A 24,964-nucleotide genomic window follows, 5' to 3' on the forward strand; every position below is an offset into this window, starting at 1 on the left:
ATACAAACGACCAACAATATCTTTAATTTCAGAGCGTGCCCGTACGTGTTCTTTTTGTCGATTGTGTATATAATCACAGTCCCTCAGTGTTGATAGAGAGAAAAATAGTTTCTGGTAATTAAATGAAATGATTGGTCTTGTCAGACAGTCCCTGGTTTGAAAGTGAAGCTGATTGCAATCAGAATCTGGTTCCGCGTGACTCGGGTCCCATGGTGACCAAGTTCGAGCATGCAAATTAAAATATCACCGGATGTCACTTTAAGGCGGTGCATTGCGTTTATATGAAGAATTCCCACAATGATTAAGATAAAGCCTCGCAAGGAATTGGCACCTTTCATTGCCAAGAACACTGAACACGCCTGGGGTCCGCTACCTCCTAGATCCTGTGTAACTTAACAGTTGACTATTGGGCCAAGCAAGAATCCAAGATGGCGAAGCGATGTGGTACACCGTGTTTATTTGGGCGATGGCTTGGAAGGATGTACGAATTAGCCCTCACTTATACGTCATAAAGAATCAGCTCCTTGGTAGCTGTTCAGTTGGAGTGAACAGAGCAGGGAGTTATAATAGTGTGCTTCTTGGCACTTGTAAGCGCATATAAGACTCGAGTAACTTCCGTAGACGAGGAGATTGTGTAATTTGTATTAGGGACTGGTCAGTTTCTTTGGCCTGGGGGGGTGGATTATTTTTTGCCGACGTCAAAAAGTGGCTGATCCCCCTATTCCAAATTTTGAAAACGGATGACCCCTCTGGCGCGACATAGGTAAAACAAAGGTGGACATAAATTATATATATATATGTATATATATATATTATATATATATATATATATATATATATTATATATATATATATATATATATATACCAATAAATATGAGAAACACATCAAGTATGTTTGGTACCTATTACTCGAGTTTCACGCATACACGCGATCGTCAGATAGGTAGATTTTACCTATCTGACGATCGCGTGTATGCGTGAAACTCGAGTAATAGGTACCAAACATACTTGATGTGTTCTCATATTTATTGTAATATTGCTCTGCATCCCTGCATCGAGCACTTTACCCCTCTGAGAAGATACAAACAAGTTTTGGTATATATATTATATATATATATATATATAATATACATATATATATATATAAATAAAATGTTCCCTTTTACATATATATATATATATATATATATATATATATATATATATATATATATAATTCGGTATATTTTAAACATTCAGTCATTCTTTGCTTTTAATGATATTGTTGACATGTCAGTTATAAGATAGGAATTTCAAAGTGTCAATCTTAAAGTTTGAATACAGTACATTTTGAATGAGCTGTATTTTGAATGAGCTGTGGATGTATTTCACACTTGCAATGCTTAACCATATGTCCTGAACTGTTGTACAGAAATGGATGTCAATCATTATGATCAAAGAGGAAAAAGCGACACAAAGAAAATAATTGCATCAATGAGAAGGAAAGATATCTTGTCATTTTTCTATCTCTAAAATAAGTCACTATCAAATATATATTGTGAAATATTTGTGCATGTTGCTTTCTCATACTGAATTCTCATGGAGAGAACAGAAAAGTATCAGGAATTTGTCATCCTTTTCATATGAAATGCAGATTTCATAATGATACACTTTCACTAAGCAAACATCAAGATATCTCTGATTATTAAAGTATGGCGCCCGAAGGGCGCGCGGAAAAACATGAAACATCCTGATATCTCTGATATATATGCCGTGTATATTAAAGTCATGCACCTGAAGGGCATGGTGAAAAATGTCTGATATATTAAAGTAATGAGCTTGAAGAGCACGCTGAAAGATATTGAACATACAGATATCTCTGATGTATGCATGCTTGATATGTTAAAGTTGGGCGTGCTGAAAATATGACTGATTATTAAAGTTACGCGCCCAAAGGGCGCGCCGAAAAATACAACTGAATGATGAAATTTGTAGCTAACATGATGCAATTTAGGCAATGATGAGCCTGCGTCAAAATTCAAAAACACACTGACCCCCTATTGGGCATTTCAAAAACATGGTGACCCCCCATCACCAAAGTCAAAAACAGGGGGACCCCCCCCCCCATGAATCCACCGCCCCCCCCCCCAGGCTGAAGAAACTGACTAGTCCCTAATACAGCATCACTACAACTCTGGAAATGTTGCTTTCCCTCTCCTAAATCTTCATCCTTTTATATACGTGAAGTTGTATTCCATCATTATAGGGAGTTAAAGTACCAGACAATAATAAATAATTTAATTGAGAGAAAAACTGCGTTCTACCGCATACAACTTGTGTGTTATGGTCGGTATTTGGAACTTGGGCGTGGTTTTACCTTTTTGGTCTGGGGAGTAATTAGCTCACGTGTGTAAACACGCGGGCTAATGTCATAGCGATGTCTGTCTGTCTGTCCGTGTGTGTGTGTGTGTGTTAGTGTGTGTGTGTGTCTGTCTGTCTGTCTGTTTACACGATAACTCAAAAACGCCTGAACGGATTCAAGTCAGATTTGGTATACAGGTACCATATGCTACTTGCAAGAACTGATTAGATTTTGGTTAGTGTGGCTTGCATATTAATGAAGTTATGCAATATCATTTTTTTCCTTACAATGGTTTCCCTATGGAGACGGTAATGACAGTGTAGACATATATCAAGAAATACTGCACACAATTTCATGAAACTTTTCACAGATGACAATCTAAGAACATTATGATGATACTGTGAGTGTCATGTCAATTATCTTCTCATTTGCATATTTAATGAACTTTTGTTATTAGTGAGATAACTCTGAAATTCCTGCACCAAACTTGATGATACTTGCAACAAATATTGATCTGATATATATCTAATTACACTTAGAAGCATTAGGCAGTGTCAAGTTAATAAATAGCTCATTTGCATATTTTATGAAGGTTTGTAATTAGTCATATAACTCCGATATAACTTCACCAAATGTGATGAAATCTGCTGCAGATACTGATCCGATTGATATCTAACTGTAGTGTAAAGCATTTAGTAGTGTGAAATTAATTAAGGGTTTATTTGCATATTTAATGAACTTCGTAATTAGGTATATAACTCTCAAATTACGGCAATCAAGTCAGTAAAATCTTGTACAGATATTGATCTGATAAATATCTAATTGTACTGATAAGCATTTGGCCGTGTCACGTTAGCAAATAGCTAATTTGCATATTTTATGAAGTTTTGTTATTAGTCATATAACTCCGAAATAACTGGACCAAATGTGACGAAATCTGCTGCAGATACTGATCCGACAGATATCTATTTGTGGTGTAAAGCATTTAGCTGTGTGGAGTTAAGTAAGGGTTCATTTGCATATTTAATGAACTTTGTAATTAGTGATTTTACTCCAAAATTACAGCATTATATGTGATGAAACTTACTACAGATATTGTTCTGATAAATATTTAATTGTATTGAGAAGCATTGGCGTGTCAAGTTAATAATTAGCTCATTTACATATTAAATAAAGTTTTGTAATTAGTGATTTAACTCTGAGAGTACTGTGCGAAAGTTGCTGAAACCTGCTCCATATAATGATATAACAGATAACTGATTGTTCTTATTACACGCCTCACACGGGTGTCGATTATATTGGTATGAATTGGGTTTATTGACAGGAATATTGAAAAACATAATATAATGAATCCTCGCCAGAGATAGCTACTCTGGCAGTAGACCGTATACACATCTAGTCTTATAAGAAGTCTGTCTTCCGGGTCGTTTGCTCAATTGAACTGCTCTGCGAATATACAATGCCTGTCTTTGTTCTTGTGTTTTGGTTAGTGATTATCGTGAGGTCTGCAAATGTTACATAACGTCTCCTTGCTCGTTGAGACAGGTCAAAGGTGTCTGATAAATGTCAATACATGTCGAGTCACCAGCAGTCAATTTCAATGCTTGATAAACAAGTTTGTAATTTTGTCAAACTCAAAGTCATTCCTTCCATTCAAGGGTCACATTAGTATGTCAAGTTGTTCTGTAAGTATGCTAAAACTTTCTAGTCTGTTTACTGACTATTAATGAACCTGTTGTGAAACACGTGAGCATATTCAGTTCATATCTGGTATGGTTTTGAATTTGGTGGGTTCCTGCGTACGATGACGTATTTTCCTGGCGTTGTACGGCCTCCTATCACAGCTGTGGTAAGAGGCCGTACAACACAGCATCGTACGTAGGGCCAGGCTGCAAGCGGGTTCATGTTTGTACAAGTCTTGTTGACAGCTAATGGGCTGGCTGCTTGACTTTGTTTTTATGTCTAGAACGCAGTGATTTCAGCAGTAATAATACCTATTCTTGTGAGGCTTTCCTACAAGGCTGATATGTATAAATTCTACCCGTTCCCTATGGAGATAATATTATGCATAGCGTATATCAGTGTTTCAGTCACAGACTCTATGGCAACTTCTGAATCTAGTTACCATGGTTACCATGATCTCTAGTACCAACATTGAAGCCAGAGATTGTACTATCAAGTGAAATTGTCTGGTAAATAATATTGGTCTTTGAAAATAACTTGATACATATTACTTTATTCAAATCTTGTAAAACACTTTGTGTCTCACTTAGAGTTTGCATATGGGGAGTCAGCTAATTGTTGCATTCGGGCTGCAGTTGTGGAAATCCATAATACTAATTTGAATACCACAGAGACAATTTGAATGCAACTAATTGCTGACAGTGCTTGATTTCCATTTCTGCCCTAAGAGAACTTTAGGGTGTCTAAAATTTCTGAAAATGATATGATTTCTGTGTTAGTAAGTCAGACGGCCTGCATGTGTACAGGGCCATGACGCATTTGCTCGTACAGATTCTTGTTGATGCAAATGAAGCGTTTAATTCATTGGTACTCACTGTGAATGTCAATATTGTACCGTTCACACACAGGCCATTAAAACGCCTTTGAAACGGCTCTGGTCCCATATTGGCATAAGACGTTACGTGTAGACGCTCCAAAGTGAATCTGAAACGTTTCAAATTTGAGACGGTTTCTAAGCTGACCAGATCTCGGTGTAGGGATTTACTCTATCCGCAACTCGTCAGTCTGCTTATGTCAGTCTTATCTGTGCGGACGGCAGTATACAGAGAAAGCTGATCGGAGTCTGAAGAGACGGCCTGGTTTACAAAAAATTGCCGAAAGGGCCGTACAAAAGAGTTTAAAAAGGATAGCTGATCAGTGTCACCACAAGATAAAGGCAGTGAAACCGAAGTACAAAAGAGTTGTTGACAGCAACAGGCGGAGTGACAGTACGACATCGTTCATATTAGCCATCTTGTTACAATGCTGTATGCTTGACCACGTCTTTTGAATTAGAGAGGGCGCCTTAAGCCGGCTTAAACACCAAAACAAAGACTTGTGAGTGAACACAAGCGGACTCAAACTATTAATTCTCTGTGTTTGCAAATCACAGATAGTGTCACTGGAACGTTTCCATTTTTCCTGTCTGAACGTATTATTTGCACGTACTGATTTTGATCTGGACACCAATACAAAGCTTGGTCATTGATTGGTCGAACAGGCTAATCCAACTATCACAAGCACCCCTCTGTTCTGAATAGTCAGTCTTCAATATGATGATTGTAAAACATCTTCAAATGTGAATACACTTGTCAGTGTAGATCGAGATGACAATAAATAGGCCTGAACCAGTATGAATAAATTTGTCGTAATTATTACAGCCAAGGATAGACTGAGAGACTTTGTTGTATATGGGTCTCCACCAAGGCAGGATAGACCGAAAGACACAGTTGTGTATGGTCTTCAACAAGGCAGAATCGACTCAAGATTCAGTCGCGTATCTCCACAAAGGCAGGATAGACTGAAAGATTCAGTTGTATTGGTTTCCATCCAAAGCATATGACAGACTGAAGTATTCGTCTGTGTATGGATCTCCACCGGCTCCAACCAAATACTGACAGAGGGCGATGTGTAGGTTACCATGGTAGACTGAAAGATTCCGTCGCGTGCGGGTGCTCCGGCGCACTACAACGACCTACGACCCTTTACCGCAGTGCGCCGAAGCGCCCGCACGCGACGGAATCTTTCAGTGTAGGTTACCATGGTGAACACAAAAAATGATATACAGACCACAACTGACGGTAGTCTTCTCGAACACACAAAATGAAGTTTAAGAATTATATAAAAATAATTTCAGCCTTGTTACATACAAGGAGTGGTATCATTTCTTGCAGGAGCTACATAAATGATCTTCTTACCTAATATTTCAGAACAGGAGACCATACAATATGATTTCTTCCTACAAGACTTTGTTGCAATTGTTGTTTAACTTGAAGTTGCCAATGACGTCCTGGGAAAAAGTATTACTAACTTTATTATTTTTTGTTGTTTTTTATAACAAATACAAATAACTTTATTCTGCTTTCTGTAATATTGTGCAAATAAAAAACTTGTTTCGTAATCTTAAGTTTCAACAACAGTGGCGTGGCCGGATATTCTAAGCTACATGTTCTGTTAGCTTGTGAGGGGAGGAAAGCCAATGTTAAGTCTACAAACACTGTAGTTAATGCAAAGGCTCTGAACTTCCACATTTAATGTCAAACTTATGAGATAGGAGAATTATTTCATTTTTTCCTTTTTCTTGATAAAATAGCTTTCGTCTCAAGGGCTAGTTAACATATCAAAATGAAAAGTATGACTTTGTGAATGTGTTGTTTGACCTCGGCTGTACCATTAGTTTCAGGGATGACCATCAAGACGTTCCAACAAATCGGTGCTCATCAAAACTATTTTAATTGAACTCAGACATTGTGAATTAGTTACAGGGGTGACTATCAAGACCGTTCCAACGTAATGGTATTCATCAAAATATTCATTGAATCCGGGCTTTGTGGGACATAAAAATTGACAAAATTAGAAAATGAATTAAATTTTTGAAAGAAGGAATTGCAATGCATTGAAATATTCATACTGTAGGGTATGTTGAAATAAGTGACTTTACCTAGAGTGTTCCCTATCTCTGGCCAACATCCTGCCATCCTAATCACACGTTCAATTCAGTCATTTGGAGCCAAACTCTCCGTTATCGACGTATCTGTTCAGACACTTCAACTTATGACAAAGCAACCAAAGAAATGACCATCACTTTGCGAAACGAGGCTACAAACCCCAAACAGTCAAAACTTACATTGAAAAAGCCAGAAACATAGAAAGATACCACTTACTTACCACAAAACCCACTGATAAGCCCCAGCACAAGAGAATCCCTTTGTCACCACCTTTAACCCCACTCTCCCTAAGATTTCCAACATTATCCGCAGACACTGGAGTATCATCTGGGTGCCGAGGACAAAGAAATAAACAAAGCCATTCCGGAAGTACCTATCACAGCTTTCAGACAACCTCCAAATCTTAGAAAAATTCTCGTAAGAGCAGACCTCAAAAAACTACCTCATCAGCCCACAACAGGTGAAACTAAACGCTGCGGCAAGTGCAATCAATGCCAATTCATTACAGAAACAAACACAATCACCAGCTCCACAACAGGTAAAACCCACAACATCATCGGTAAAATCTCGTGCAACACCCGTAATCTCATTTACATTATTACCTACCAAAAATGTTCAAAACAATACATTGGGAGACGAAAAGGGAACTCAAAAGGCGAATATACGAACACATATACACAATCCGCAGTCGTAAACCCACTCCAGTCTCAGAACATTTCAATCAACTCGACCACAGTCCATCACACTTCCAAGCTACTGGTTTACACAAAGTTCACACCACAAACACCCGAAAAAGAAGAATATGTGAACAAAAATACATTGTAGAAATTGACACACTCACACCCAAGGGCATTAACCAAAGAGAAGGATAAAGCTACTTTCCCGCGTTTCAACTTCCCCTTTTCCAACCACTTAGGGGACCCCTTAGTTCAGACCTTTTTTTTCCGTCTTAGGAGTCCCTTCACCATGAACTTGCTCATTCCGACCCTCCACTTCAGCTGGTACAGTTCTACTCTCCGCACCCAGGTCAGTTTCATTCCATTGTACCTTTGTTTCAACCACCATTCTTGTTTCAAAAGGCTTATTGATCTTTAATTTTTAGTCATAGCGCTTTTCACTGTTTTTTATCACTACTGATTTTTAATTTCGTTCCTTACAACTATAGTTGTGCTGTTTTCACTCACTGTAATTCCAGTTTTCACAAGTATTGTAATTCTCATTTATTTCGTTTTTACTCTCAATTTACTTTTTATCAGCCCGATTTTTACTTCTGTTTGTGCTCATTTTTATTTGTCAGCTTTTGCCCTGAAGAAGGCAACTTGTGTGTTGCCGAAACGTCGATATTTTTAAATAAAGATCATTAGAAGACAAGGAGTACTGGTTGAACTGCCTTCTTTATTAATTTATCTATGACTTTACCATTATGTTTTCCCTAGACACTATCCTTGGTAGTAATTAATTAGCAGGACCAGAAATCTTTGATCACGGCAGATCCCATGACAGTGACAGACTTCAGGTGTTAATCTTTTGAACAATTGCTCAGAGTTGGTAACATTCAGACAACTACCACAAGTCGTCTAAGGTAAAAATAAATGATTGTAGAATTGTTTCGTATTTTATTATGAGATTTTTCTCTATCTCCCTTGTGGCAACATATTTTCCACTCCCATTAGTTTATTGCAACAAAGAGTCAACTAGTTTACCGTTCATGCACTGTGTTGCTCTTTCTGTCCATGTAAGCACGGACACTTATGACTGAAATGTCTTCTGTTACTGTTGAATTTTAACAGTGAAACTTAAAAACTTTTTCTAAATAGTTGACTACTTTACAACTTTATTTTCAAATAGGCGTAGCTGAGTCCATACACTTTGGCAAGTACAATGCGTCCTTGTATTTTAGTTCATGTTATACATAAAGAGTGTACACACAGTGAAAGCAGGACAATTCTGCGCCTTCTTGTGTTGGGACGGAGATGAGGTATATGTAAATGTTTTGTTTGTAACTCAACAATGAAAACATAAATGATCTGCATGATTTTTCTAAGTTCATAATTCAACAAAGCCCTCACTCAACTATTCCCCATGCATATAACACACACTCATATACTCGGTTGCTCGCCCACTCCCTCGCTAACTTCATTGGAAACCAACACCAGCTGGAGATAACGCGTGTCTCTTTACTGGTTATGTCATTCAGTGGAAAATATGCACAAACCATTATATCTATACATTTAAAACTTTATTTACACGAACTAATACCTTAAATCTCAACAAATGTAGAAAAGTAAGAGGATCACACAGCGGAACACCGTGACAAATATAGGCATTTTTCATTCATGGTCCTGGCTATTACAGCCGCTTTCCAGTTAATGTATCATGTTATTATTTCAAAGTGTAATGGACAGACTCTGCAAATTATATCTGTCTTCGAGTGATATCGAACAGTTCTCACGAGATTCTGCGCTCGATATTTATCTTGATCGTAACTATTATTCTCGATAAGCGCGATATTAATGTTGAAATGCGACTGGATCATATTATCACCATAAGCAAAATGTAGGTCAACATCCAATCTCTTCGGTAAACAATAGTTTTGATCTCGCCAATAGCGTTAATACGATTTCAACACTGCTGTTTCTCCTTCTCCGGTTACTGATGAGTGCTAAATCGATTGAATATGTATAAATCGTTTTCGTCTCGATGAAAAGGCTTACACTGACTGTACTGCACTGTGTTTTATAAGTAACCTATAGTTACTATTTTCATCTAGATGTTGGATTTTGTGTTATTAATGCACTGCGTTACATGTTCTGTAACAAAGTCACGTTCCTGTAATTTAGTCAAGAGATGACTATGGATTTAACAGCTATGAATGCGCCCTCACGTGGCTCTGCCTTTTCCAAGCTAGCTTCTAATTCCCTTTCACAGTTGCTTACGTTTACGTGTTAACTAATGCAACCTGTGTACACTTTTTGATGATTTTTTTCGTACATACATAACTTTGGAGTGCAAATGAGGTCTCTTTTGTACAACTGTAATTAAAATTATAGCAGTGATAAACATTTCACGTTTTCATATACATTTCTGTGTTGCGTAAACTTTAATGATAATAGACTAACTTTTAAATTATATATGGCCTCTGATCGGACGTAGTACTGCTGATGATATTGTATTATTTGCAGTTTGTTGTCCAAAACACCGGTCATTTCTGAAATCATAGAGTGTGCAATTTACATGTATTTTTGCAAATTGAAATGAACAACATGACACATTTAGAAGTCTTTGAATAGTTGGAGAATAGTTTATTCATCGTTTTTCAGGGACCATCTTCTTCTTGGTATGGCACTGTCCACTCACTCACGTGCAGGCTGTGCGTATTTGCATAACATAAACAATAATCAAGCAAATACGCACATCCTTGTGTGAACGTAACGGCAGTGCCATACAAATAAGAAGATGGCCCCTGCAATATCACGTGATGAAAGCTCCAAGCTTGGCGACTCTTTCCCTTGATTCGAAATACATTAGGTTAATAAAGCCCTAAACTGCAACGTCCGACACTATTTTTTATTTTTGTTTGTAAAAAAATGCGCGAGTTATAAATGACGAAAATGGCTTTTCCGGAATAAGCGACCCTAACGCTAGTAGCATAGATAGATGATGAATCGTGCAAGTGATGATGATTATAAAAAAATAATGAAGTTACAAACTCGTGAAATGATGTCAGAAAAAGTGTCAATTCACATACAACTGCAACACGTACTGAAACGGAGTGGCATTTTAAGTTCATAACAGGTCATTTGTTTACACTAAATTGGACGAGCCGTAGCCTGTTATGTCAAGTGTCCAGGTTCAGTCATTTTCACAAAGTATATCTGAGCAGAGGAACATCAAATTTGATGCTTCACGAAACGTTTTTGTTAAAATAATATTACTTGTTCCATATTTCATAATTACGAGATTGACATCATATTTCTTCGAGTATTTATTCCAATGTTCGCCCATGATATTAGAGGTTTTCACTTTGCCAGAGAACATAAGAGGTCAGGGTGACTCATATTTTAAACACAGAAAAAAGCATGATCCTGTGACCTGGTAACACAGTGTTCTCAATAATGTATACGCTGATAAACAGTTTAATGCCACCTTTTTTCCCGGACTATTTATTGTTAAACAAGGAATACTATAGCCAATGGGCCTAAAGCTCTTTTGACATTACGAGGTGACCGGAGCGATGGTGATTCTATCAGCCATATTTTTAGACTAAATGTGTATGGGATGCCTATTTTTGATGTGTAGCTAAATTAGTGTCCGCATCATCATCGCAGTTATTTGGAATGCATGAGTCCACCAGTGCTACGTGCTTTTTCTGAATTCCGCGCAAATAATACGGTTTTAGGAAGGCCTCTTTGGTTTAATCGAGGTAACACTGGCGTAAAAAGATTGCCAAGTAACCTGTAGACCTGCCTGCAATTTTTGACACGGCACAAGAAGATGAAAGACTTGCAGACTGTCAACAGTGAGCTCACGCAGTTGTTTCCCCAGGAGAGTGAATCAAGCGACAAATATCGATGGTGTGGTTCCATCACTAAGTCGGGCCTAGGTGTCTCACTGGGGATCTCATCTGGCGTAATGTTTGGCCTAGTGACAATACTCGTTGTCCTCGCTCAAAATGATGGTGCAACCACAGTACAAGTAATGGTCATTCAGAACATTGTCTGCATTGTGTTTACTATTCCAGTGATAGCGTATTTCAGGTATCCATTCTTCAAGTACAGCAACAAAGAAAGGATTTTATTGGTGGTGAACTCAGTAGTGGAAGCCGCTGGACGAATCGCTTTGTTCTACGCATTCAGGTTTGGACTGGTTGGGAATGTTACATCCATTACGCATGGAAGCCTACCGATATTGACAGCTCTATTTGCTTGTGTTTATAATCGGGAACGTTGGAAAAGAATGGACGCAATTAACAGCGTATTCAATATAGCTGGTATTATTGTCATTGCTGGTCCATCGTTCACAACAATTGAAACATCAGAAGATGAGAGGAACGCTGCTCTGTCTGTATCCCTCAGCATCCTCACCGCAGTTTTACTTGCGATTTCGGCTGTAGCGGTTCACTCCATGCCAGGCGTAAATGTCTTCGTTATTTTGTTCTACGTTGGTGCCGTCGGTGTTGTGGTTACTTTTCCGATGCTGTTCGTGGCAACTTTGGTCAATTGGCATCTGAGTACCATATGCTGGGTGTACCTACTGTTGGAAGCTGTGTGTTTTCTATTAGCCATGATTGCTGCAATGTTTGCTCTTCATAGAGAAAACGCAGCCACATTCATACTACTTGTGAACATTCAGATTTGCGTAGCCTACATTGGCGATGTTTTCGTTTTCGGAAAACCGTGAAGCTCTTGGAAATAATAGGAAGCGTGCTCATCATAACTAGTTCAGCTATAGTCGCCCTTTACACCTGCTGGAAAAACAGACAAAACACCGACCAACAAAAATCGAGCTCAGACTAGAAGGATAAAAATTTCCAATATGATGTCATACGAAAGATGAATACACCTTAAGATATTATCTTTACTGTACGCTGCGTGTCGCTAGTCAACCAGGCCAATACACATGAGCAATACACATGAAACCCGATTTTACTTCTAAGAGATGCTAGTAGATTGACAAAATATCCCTGGATGTTGACTTTAATGTTTGCGCCTGCGTTTTCTATCTAGGCAGCTCTAAAGTTCATTCGGAGGGTAAATTTTACTCTTTTGCTCACTCACCATGGAAAAATCCCAGAGAGTGCGGAAAGTGTTCGGAACAGGCATTGCCTTGCAAGGGCATATTAATGAGGTAGATAGAGCGAGGTGGCTTTAGAAATAGACCCTCGAGAAAAACGCTTTTCTCAAGGGTCTACACTTTAGGCATTGGGGGGGGGGGGGGGTTGTCTTCGTCGGAGCATAGGGCAATGGGATCCCTTGAAGATGCCAAAATTTCTTATAACCTTAAGCTTCATTTTTCATTTTAACACATATTAATACACACACATATATAACATACGTACATACATACATACATACATACATACATACATACATACATACATACATACATACATACATACATACATACAACATACATACATACATACATACATACATACATACATACATACATACATACATACATACATACATACTACATACATACATACATACATACATAAATACATACATACATACATACATACAACATACATACATACATACATACATACATACATACATACATACATACATACATACATACATACATACATACATACATACATACATATGTGCGCGAAAAGGGACCAACGGCTACAATTTTTTTGAAATCTCAGTGCTGATTGGCTTTCTCTGAGGCTACGCATTAAAGCCACAGTAGCTGCGACGTTTACACATTATTTTCATGATTTTATTTTCAACCTAAAGTTGGTTCGTGTAAATGTACTAACCGAAGGATATGTATAGCAGTATCACTGCTCGCTGATTTGGACCATGCCCATAGTATGTGTTTTATCAGATTATGTAAATAATAAACGGGCGCCGCCCTCATGAAATAGTGCGCTTCCACGGAAAAGTACAAAAAATGTTTTTTTTTCCTTGCACATACACATTGTGATCATAAAAGAAACAAGCATGATGCCATTAACTTGAATGCACAACACACGATGTCCGACATTTTGTTGTTGTAATATTTTTTTCCTCTGTCACATGATCAGTTTTTGAAAATGGTAGACAATTTAAAATGATCTTAGAAGGTTTAATTTTTCATGCCACTTTCGACACTTAGGACAGTGTTATACACCTTTTTCAGTCTTTAATGGGTCTCATTCAAAGAAAACTCTTGGAAAACGGAGGATATTTTGAGATCAGTTTGTTGCACATTCGTAGCTATTTTGGCTTTACGGTTGGAATTGGTTTACCATAGCTTCATGGTTGAAGTGCTGGGCAGTGAAAAATGTGCAGTTCTACGTCCTTGGATTGCAGCTACAGACCCAGAATTAAGTACAGGGCGTTTACCTTGCACAAAGAGACATCAATAATGTGATAAGTTGTGAGATGCACCCGATAAAATATCGCATGAGGTGTTCAATTATCCTTCTTGAAAATTGAAAATTGTACTCTGAATCTTATGATAAACAATAATGCAGTTATGTCGCCAAGACTTAGAGATCCACCGCTCGAAAGCGGCCGTTGTATGCCCTCTCCCATGACTGGATTTTCATCAATTTTTACCTTGAATGACGATTGCCTGTGATGTTCTAGTACGACAGTGTTTGATGAAAAACAAGTTTGATGATTTATGAGTAAATGTTTAAGCCTGGTGAGAGTTGAAGGTCAAGTCTGCTCCTTGATCTATTTTAGTAACTTTGGTATAACATTTTATTCTTTTCATTCTGTATAATATACACTTTGTTTTCATTAATCTAAATAATTAAACTTTCTCATATTTTTGTATGTTCTTTTTTCTAAAATACTGCTACGTGGATATGCTTTTTCATTGCTATATTTGGTCTATCTGATCTATTTTAGTAATAAACAATTTGGTGTCAAACATTATAATGATTAATTAATACAAAAGACCAAATCGTTTTCATCAACCTCATCAATTGATCTATTTCGTATGTTTTAATACTATGGTAGATTTATCTGCTGACGGCTTTTAGCTTGTGAATAAGTGCGACGGGCGAAATTTAGGAATCAATTTATTGGATCTGACAAGACAATGCCTCGGCTTTTCTTGAGGGTCTATGATTCGGCTATGAGCCTGCACTTCTTCTGATGACTGATGTTTTACAACCGATATGAAGAGGTGATGAATTGATAGCAACATTATCCTTAGATCAATATCAGAAAGAGTTGTCGACTGGTTCCATTAAGTACGCCTTTTCTTCTTGATTGTGTTCAGCTTCGGCCGCTACGCTTCGGGTAACTTGATAGTAATGGCTGCAGTGTGTAGAACGCCAAAGCTGCTCGCCATCGCAAATCTGTTTGTGGTCAATCTTAACGAGGCCGACTTCTGTGTCTGCACCCTCTTCGAACCGTTGTGTTTGTTGTTTCTCGTTCACGGTGGCTGGCTTTACGATCCGATCGGTTGCAAGATCATCGGTTGTTTTTCACAATTTTAACGTTTAACACAGGGTATCAGTGCACGCTCAGTGCCTTAGCCATCAACCGTTATGTGTTCATCACGAGACCAACGGATACCTACAGGAAAGTGTTCAGTCGGCGAAAGAACTATGCTTCGGTTGCTTGGATCTGGACCTTAGCTTGCCATGGACAATATTGCCAGGTATCAGAACACTGGGTTTCAAATCGGTGATAGGATATTGTGCTTACGCTCACGATGATCCGTTGACGCGGTAGTTCCTGTGTACCGTCTTAGCGTTTGCCGTCTTGCTGCTTATCATCTTAATGTTTCTCGGCTACTTCCTCACGTTCAAGGCTATAAGTTTTTTTCCGGCAGCATGTACAGGCAGCTACCAATCAAGGCATCCAGGGAGCACCATAACTTCGATTCAGTTGCAACTTTTACCACTGACAATGCAAAGAACGACGAAAAACAATTATTTTCATTTCTACCATCTTTTGCACTTGTTGGCTTCCGCATTTCTTTTAAATGTGTAGATTGAACCGAAACTTCATCGTCCCGCATGAACTACATAAAACAGTGACAACCCTTGCCCGATTTAATTCTTCTCTGAACCCTCAACTTTACGCCAGGATTAATGAAATTTCAGAGACGCATACAAAAAGTTGGTGTGCTGTCGCTAAAAGAGCAAAGCGGCATTCACCGAAGACAGGCGAACAGTTTATAGCTTATCTTGAACTCGCTATAGGAACAGTCACAAAGACAACCGGAATGGTTTTGAAAAAAATATCACGGATATAAAATGTCAAAGAATCAGTGAGTTCAACGTTTCCTTCCATTTCATTATTCCTAGCCCGTTATATTGGGACTGTAATCATTATTAGATGCCAAGTTTAAGGATATTCGTTTCTGAAGTTTAATAATATTTCCAACAATATTTCAACATATTCAAATATACCACGATTGGTCAAGCTATGATTTTAAAAGCTGTGTAGGATATGTAAGCTAGAACTAAGCATAGAACTCCGAACATAATTAAAGTATGCATAGTTCAAAATGTCTGTAGTACCTATAATATCTGAGAAGCTCCATGAATGCAGTATTTCATTAAGCTATATATGATGAAAGTCAGTCGATTTGTTTTATGTAGATTTCCAAGGAGGACAAAAACAAAACAAAAAAGGCATATAAGCAGCTTGTTGTTTACCCTTTGTACGCACTTCACGGTTGGGAAAGTTGCTGAGCTGTTGTGCCTAACATCATTTTTCGACTTGGTTGTAGCTTGGTTGACCTCGGTGGCTTCGGGTTCACCGATTCGAAGTCGATATATTGAGAATCGAAAGTACAATGGAACACGGTGATAACGCTTTTGCCCGTGTGCAATGCACTGAAATTTCATGCTCTGCGCCACCAACGTTCAAAAAGCTTCACTTGATATAGATGAATCTAACTATATATACTGATGGTGTCAGCTTTCTGAGCAGAGACGTCATCCATCAGTTGCAGTTAGTAGTTTATTATTATGACCGAAACATTGTTTGCGTATTTTCTAGGGCTAATTGACAACTTATCAAACACACGCGGATGCAATTTCGCTATGAAGTGTAATTGGAACTGTAATAATTATTAAATAAGGGCAGGGGTGCAGCTACGTAGTAATACGGCGACAACAGGTGTACGGTGTGGAACTTGACCAGGTTTATTGACTGTGGTGCCGTGCGGGAACGGCCTATCTCGGCCGACCCTAGGCCTCCGTGAGAGATGGGGCTCTGTGTAAAACAGAATCTCCAGTGAATACCCCTTAATCACGAAAGCAACCTCAATTTATACATTTACAGTTCTTTGTCGGCTCAATCGTCTTAGAAAGTACAATAAATATAACTTTGAGTTCTACCGACTTTTGAAAAGAACAATCATGTACAAGTTATCAGTTTGCCCACATAACAATATTGTTTAAGATCCAAGCCGTGAAAGTATGAAAAGCACCCTACCAGCGTCTTTCTATTGTCCAACTTTGTACACAAGGGAATCTATGAATAATCATAAGAATTCATACTATACGGGTTCCTGAACGGCGGCGCCATTTAATTAGAACAAAGAATTGTGAAAATGCATCTTCGCGCCAATTTTGAAAGATATGCGGGACACAATCTCACGCCCATGCGATTTTTAAGAAGGTAAATTTACAGCAAATGAGAAAATTATAGAAATATGACATCGTTCATTCTTCCACAAAGGCTTGCCCTCAAGCCTTAAAAAGTGTCTCAAATATTCCTTAAGCGACTTTTCTAGAAAGTGAATTTTCAGTAACTGAGAAAAATTATAGAAATATGGCAAATATCAAAATACACAAGAAAATAGCATGTAAAACTTCAAACAATCGTAAAAATAGTCAGTGAAAAGTAAAGACAAACTTCGTAATTGAAACGAAAACAGAACAATATATCTTTGCATACAAAACGCTAGATCGAATATATACAAGAACGCTCTCGCATCGGTGAAATGTTTGATATCGCAAAAAAAGGGAAATAAGAAAAAAAAGGGAATCTATATGTGATATTGTGTCGGTGACTAGAGATTAAAAAAAAACAAGGCATGTTCTCAGTGTATGTTAGACAACTACTTGCGTTTATCCATTTTTCGGACGCCTATTCATTTATCATCGCTGACGAACACTGCATGTTGAACGCTTCAAAAGAAAAAAAAACTCAAATCTCGCAATATGTTTAATATTTCGTAACATATATAATATTTCTAACTTATTACTTCTTTTACTCTTACGCATTCTTCAGATTCAAAGAAAAGATAAATTACTAGCGTTTTTCGCTACTCAAGGCCGCTTTCTTCATTTATCCCCAGGGTCCGACTGGTCGCTCTGCCACCGGAAATCTCGCTGGATGAATCGAATGCTGTCTCTATAAATTACGCATAACTTACTCGGTATACATTTTAAAATAACAAAAAAGCCACGGAAAAAAAAATCGATGTCTACCAAAAATATCGCCACATAGATTCAGGTAGAATGTTTGTAAGTAAAAAAAGAATCGCGAAACGAATGGCTTGAAAGTAGCTCGTGTCATATTCATCGGAGACACAACAAATTCATAGACACTCGCGCATTGAACAAAAACAATTGCAGTCAAGGACATGACAACAGTTTAAAGGTGCTCAAACGACAAAGACTGGCCCGCGCAATACCAACCCTATCGGAGCAGCGACTAAAGACCGGCATCGTCATTATAAGACGCAAAATGTAAATGCTTAATAGGCAACCAACATAAAACCTTGTTTAGGTGCTCTAACAGACATAAACCCCGCGCTTAAAAAGTTGATGACTGGAGCATTTCATCAAAACAAAAAAATGCTGTCGGGAGTGTGAAGAATTTGCGATGAAATCCAACAAAAAGGCACAAATTAAAAAGTTTTTTTTTTAGTAAAAGAGAAAATAACAGAAGATACGTTGATGACATCCTATAGCGTTTTGGCAAGGACGAAAAAAATCAGAGTATCACTTTAAAAACACTCTATCAGCTTATACAAACTAAATTCAAACAAGTTCAATACAGACTATTGTCCGACAGTTCAATGTTCGTGTTTGCTTCTTTAGTTGAATATTTCATCTCATGGTTAAAGTTGGTTTCGCAGTGGAACTAGAATATTACCTTGTTGTCGGGGCGCTAGATGTACGGCATCTCTGGAGACGTTGGTCTACGGAAATTTCTTGCTACGGATTCCATTCTGGGTTTGGTACAGCTGACTGGAGTGGACTTGGCCCTGCTTTGAGCGTCGAAGTGCGCTTGGTAAGGCATCTTCTTCAATTCGTCTGCGGCTGCAGCCGTCCCGTTGAATCCTCTGATTTCTAGGATTTGACAGCGACTTCTGGCGAATTAATTCGTACAGTCAACTCAATGTTCTTTTCGTGGATCGCTCGTGTAAGATGACAACACGGTCTTCGCTCAGGGAACAGCTTTAAACTGCAACTCACTTTGTAGATCTGGTTACGGGGATTACTGTCTGGTTACGGGGATCACTCACCACTCGCTTAGCAGTCAAGAGACAGGTCGATTTTCCGAGCAGACGTTTAAACCGGATTTGGTCCTCCACCATGTAATATCTCCTTAATAAAAATACTTCATGTTCTCGGGGAATTTTCACTCCTCTGGTAGAGCTGTCTCGCTTTGCATCGAGAGGTGACTGACGACCCAATGTCAGTCTTCTTACCGGAACTTTGGATTCTCCACCATGTCATAATATCAAAATAAGGGCATAGGTGCGGCTACGTAGTAATACGGCGACAACAGGTGTACGGTGTGGAACTTGACCAGGTTTATTGACTGTGGTGCCGTGCGGGAACGGCCTATCTCGGCCGACCCTAGGCCTCCGTGAGAGATGGGGCTCAGTGTAAAACAGAATCTCCAGTGAATACCCCTTAATCACGAAAGCAACCTCAATTTATACATTTACAGTTCTTTGTCGGCTCAATCGTCTTAGAAAGTACAATAAATATAACTTTGAGTTCTACCGACTTTTGAAAAGAAACAATTAGACTAAGTGTACAAGTTATCAGTTTGCCCACATAACAATATTGTTTAAGATCCAAGCCGTGAAAGTATGAAAAGCACCCTACCAGCGTCTTTCTATTGTCCAACTTTGTACACAAGGGAATCTATGAATAATCATAAGAATTCATACTATATGGGTTCCTGAACGGCGGCGCCATTTAATTAGAACAAAGAATTGTGAAAATGCATCTTCGCGCCAATTTGAAAGATATGCGGGACACAATCTCACGCCCATGCGATTTTTAAGAAGGTAAATTTACAGCAAATGAGAAAATTATAGAAATATGACAGTACCATGAGAAAATGCAGGAAGCCTGAAAAGGCCGTTGAAAGGTGTCACACGAAACACAGAAATAATCTTTTTGTCAATCTGCCCAATGTCGAAAGTGTTAAAATGTATCTTCGGCAAGGTAACGTCACTTTACCAAGGTCATGATGATTTTATCATTTCATGTTTAATGCAGAGCTTGGGTAATAGTTCCTGGGGGGGGGGGGGGGGTTCTGTAACTGTATACGTTTGGTTTGCCTTTTTGTTGTTGTTGCCATAGTTCCATACAAATATTAAGCTAGCTATTTTAAAATTTGGCCAATATCCACAACCATTCTGTAAAACTCAACACCCCCCCCGATTTCAAGCGACCACCTCCCGTAAAATAATAATCCCTTATTGCATCTTGAACACTAGCCTAAAACCTTTTCCTCCTCATAAAAGTAATGGCGCTGTTCACAGTGGAAGGTTTTTTACTAAGCATATAGCTAGTTGCACGCACACGACATCGGAAAATGGCGCTTGGAATGCGAAGAAATTTCGTCAGTGTGGCATGCATGGCTGTTATTGCAGCCTCAACATTAAATATGCTTTTCTAGTGCCCATTACAGCATTAGTAGTAGCCTATTTAGGTGTATTTCGTTGTTCTTGCATGAGTAATTTCCAAAAAAAGTAAAGTAATTAGTTTGCATATTAATGAGAGAACAATTACGTCATTTGCGAGCAGCCGTATTGAAAGCATAATAGTTTCATGGTAAATGTAAGGGAGCCGGATTGGTCAGTTTCTACTGCCGGAGATGAATTTTTTGCGGACATGAAAAAGAAGCCGACCCCCTTTGGGGACCCCCCAAAAGGCTCAAACCATTCCACTTTCGAAAGAGTGTGAATGTTGCTTTCTCATACTGATTTCTCATACAGAAAACAGTCAAAGCTCAGGTTCTTGTCATGCTTTGTATATAAATTACAGATTCCATGATGAGGAGTTCGCTTCAATCTGTGGACATCAAGGTATCTTTGATATATATCCCTGATACCTTTAAAGTATAGGCCGACGGATAAGCCGAAAATTGAGTTGGAAAATTGCGATTCTTGGCATTTTGTGCAATTGTGAGTCAGCGGTTAAATTCATAGACACAGTGAACCTCTATTGAATTGAACCTTTCCACAACATGGTTTGCTCCTCACTAAAATAAAAACCTGGGTTACCTCTATAGACCCTCCGCACCAGGACCAAAGAAACAGGTCATCACCCCCTAAGTTTGTTCTTTTCTATGATGAATTATTTTTATACAATAAAGAATGAACAAAGATGACCAAAAATCTGCGTTTGTTATCGATATATTTCGCTGTCAATCAATAGTTGCTATTCCCTCTCCCCCTCTACTGATACACCATTTCCCCTGCCATCTCTTATGATAGTGTCACAGATTCGACGTTAATACGTCAGGTGTTGTTTACGTAATCGGAATTTTGGATTACCACATCGATGCTCGTTTTTGAACTGCAGATTGAGGCCACATTGGTAAGGCAAACATGATTGTGAACTATGACCCCTCTCGAGAAAACATAATCAAACAGCGATTTTAGTTTCAAGTGTACCTCTAAACTGACATATCCTTGTTCTTGTTATAAAGAAGTTGATCGCTACCTTTTTGTCTTCAGTTGGGCAGATGTACGACGACTTAAAACTTATGACCACACAGCAAAATTACATCAATGTATGGACATGGTAAGCATTCTACAGGGATGGAAGCACACAATGCTTTATGACACAGTCAAAACATGCACCTCAACCTTTCCTCTTCTTAATATCCAAACGTTTAGATATATGACTAAAGTGTCGACAGTCTCTTCCAGCATTTTAATTGTTGCAGTAACACCTGACATGCCTGTGTAAAGGGCCGATGTCGGCACTCGCGGTCGTGCTTTCGTCTTTCCACACTCTCTCCTTCGGCGCTTTCCTTGCGAGACCCAACCCGGAGAAATTATAGCAATTATAGAGAACAAAATGAACAAGGGACTGTCGACTTTGGTGGGTGGGTATGTATGTATGTATGTATGTATGTATGTATGTATGTATGTACCGTATTCCTCCGATTCTAAGACCCCCTTTTCAGAACCAAAGATGACGAAAAAGATATGGGGGGTCTAATAAACGGATGTCACCGCGAAATCGAACGTCGAAGTTAATTTATGCTAATTTATGCAATGTTATGTAAATTTTTATGCCAATGATTTTTTGATTCACGCTACAGACAACTCATCTTTGTGATATCGACTCATGGCCATGCTGCGTAGATACTGGCAGTCGAATCTGTACAAGTATAAATTAATGGAGATCCACAAGTCTTGAAATATAACGTATTTGCCATACCTTCTTTTACTAAACAATACGATAGCAATAAATCTTTGTATTTCGTGAATAGATAATCACCACGAAACTTTGTACAACAAGTACGTTCCTCAGCAGCAGCTAGCTCCCCATAGCATGGCCACAAAGGTCAGACAATGAGTGAAGGGAAAGTCCCTGAAGTTCCGCTGGCTGTGATTGGTCAATTTACGCAATAGGTCAAAGGTGTCAGTGCATGAGGTCAAGGTAAAATTCTGTTCAGTGGGATGGTGTCCGTCCGATGTTTTCTATGTACGATTTTCATTTACTGTACTCCTTAAAATAAACAATCAATTACACGTCGTGAGTTTTATTATTTTGCTCCTAGTTTCAAAAAGTCTAACCGTATCTCGAAACGAAATGTGATCTTACGAACAGGCAGGCTCGAACAGGTAAAGTGTTGAGGCATCGGCTGGCCGAGACGAAAGATTGCTGCGCCAATCTGCTTTATATTTGATGTGTTGATTTTTTGGCAATACACCCTGAAGTTTTTTTATTACTTGTATCGATGACCGAAATGTCTCCTGATGTGGAATTCAGTCATCTATGATCAACTGTTCGGAATGCACGTTTTTGTTCTAACTGTAAGTGTATAGGGCCGTTTAAGCTTATGAAGTTGGGTATTTTTCCCTCGCAAGACTTCGAAAGCGTGCATAATCTTGAAAATCTGTTACACTATCGTTCTACTCATTGCTGGGACTAGTTCAGGAAAGGACACAAACAAATGCCGTTCAAACAATAAATACCTTCATTATATGAGAAAAACTACAAAATTGATGAAACATAAACGGAAGAAATTCAAAGAATTTTCAGTTCATGCGCGGAAGAAACTTTGGATATCGCGTTTCGTTTGTCAACACAATAATTGCCCTCTTCATCTAAGTCAAACCAGTCGAAGTCGATATCGTCGTCATTAAGTCTTTTTGAAAGATTTTACGATGCCAATGATATTTCTATTTTCACTGGTTGCTTATACGGTAAAGTTGAACGCAAGATACCTTACCTGATAGAAAACTGTTGAAAAAATCTTTATAAGCACACCATTTAAAGAGCAACTTTTTCATGTGCCGTAGTCTTTTGCCTCAGTAGTATGAAAACGAAAGTGTAAAAGTTGAGCGAAGCAAGTTCAAAGCTCGTGTCATTCACACGTCCCAAATTTTCTATTGATAACGGCAACAAAAGGATTTCCCGACATCGTTACAAGATCCTATAAAAATGCGTCGATTTATCGTAGACTTTATTTTCTGAAAAGTCATAAGACAGTGCACGGTCGTCATGGGCAAGAAAAAAGTAATTATTAAAAACATTCTCGCTGTCGGCATGCCTAACTACCGTCGCAATCAGCTAGAACTTGGTTTGCCGTATGAACTTCGCCGAGATGCAGACAACATACACGATCGAAATGCTGTAGCCGTTGTTCAAGATGGTTGCAAAGTTGAAAGTTTGAAGCGAGATGCAGCACTCATACCGGGCACGGTTACTTTAGAATATCATCGATCGTGACGTGTCAGTCAACAAAAATACTACTTGAAGGCAAAGAAGAAAGCATTCATCCATTCTCCAAGAGTTGGCATGGCAGAGAATGTCACGTCGGTGTTTTGGCAAATAATGCGGCTGTACCTCTGCTAAGCAATCAGTCCGATGTACTGTTTTCACCGTACATATTCACTAAAACAGACCAAATCATGCCGCTGACCAAAAAAAAATGAAACTGTCCTTTTAAGGGCCACAACAGTCTCCAAAAGAGAACTACTGATACCCAAACTTTTTGTGTTTGTATGAGTGTAAATTGTGTTTGTTTGATCGTGATGAAATGAGCGAATCGTACTTGATCGACAAGTCCGAAAACCCGACGATCCTAAATGTTCATTTCATGGTAGCCAAATTGCATCGAAATGTTCGATTCGTACATAATCAGATGTTGAAAAATCTGCTTATTTTGATGGTAGCAAAATTACAGTAACGAAAAGACGATATTGTACTAGATCGAGACGCTAAAAAATCCAACTCTTTTATATTGTTCATTTAGGTAGTGAAATCCAAGTGTAGTTTTATCGCCAGGAAATGATAGAACTGTTCCCGATTGACATGTTCCAAACCCCAACAATAGTGTGCGTGTGTGTGTGTGAGGTTTGATACTTCACTTTGACACTTGTTTGTGACTTTGATAAGCAGCGTAGGTGTTGTGGATATTCTGGTCTCATTACATGACGATGGCTCTATTGTTCCAGTCAAAATTCGGGTGTACCCCCCTGGGGTCTTATAGGAGGGCGCTCTGTTTGACGCATATGGATCGACACTGAATTGCTCCGAAAAGTTCTGGAAATTTAGGTATTCTCTTGCTTACTTCTGCTTGGAACTACCCATTCTTGCCTCTATGAACTCCTGCTGAAGGTAAACAGACTGCTAAAAGTCGAGACTTCGGCTTATGTTGTCCTAAATGTGCCTTTCTTCTTTTTGGAGCGACTGCTTGTACTCTGAAGGTAAACTGAGCTGCATAGAATTCGCGGACTACTGTCAAACAGGTGTGTTAGAGCCATTGCATAACTGTGCATAGCGGCCAAAATGCGTTGCGTCGATTGTGGTTCTAAAGAGCGAGTTT

At 38.7% G+C, this 24,964-nt stretch overlaps 1 protein-coding gene across 1 annotated transcript; it reads left to right on the forward strand.

The window, feature by feature from the left end:
• Positions 1-11,507: 11,507 nt before the first annotated feature.
• On the forward strand, positions 11,508-12,413 carry LOC139123960 (solute carrier family 35 member G1-like). The gene has a single exon (XM_070690108.1). The coding sequence runs from the start codon at positions 11,508-11,510 to the stop codon at positions 12,411-12,413; it is 906 nt and encodes a 301-aa protein (XP_070546209.1).
• Positions 12,414-24,964: the final 12,551 nt, after the last annotated feature.

The sequence above is a fragment of the Ptychodera flava genome, chromosome 2, assembly GCF_041260155.1.
Source record: "Ptychodera flava strain L36383 chromosome 2, AS_Pfla_20210202, whole genome shotgun sequence".
NCBI lineage: Eukaryota > Metazoa > Hemichordata > Enteropneusta > Ptychoderidae > Ptychodera > Ptychodera flava.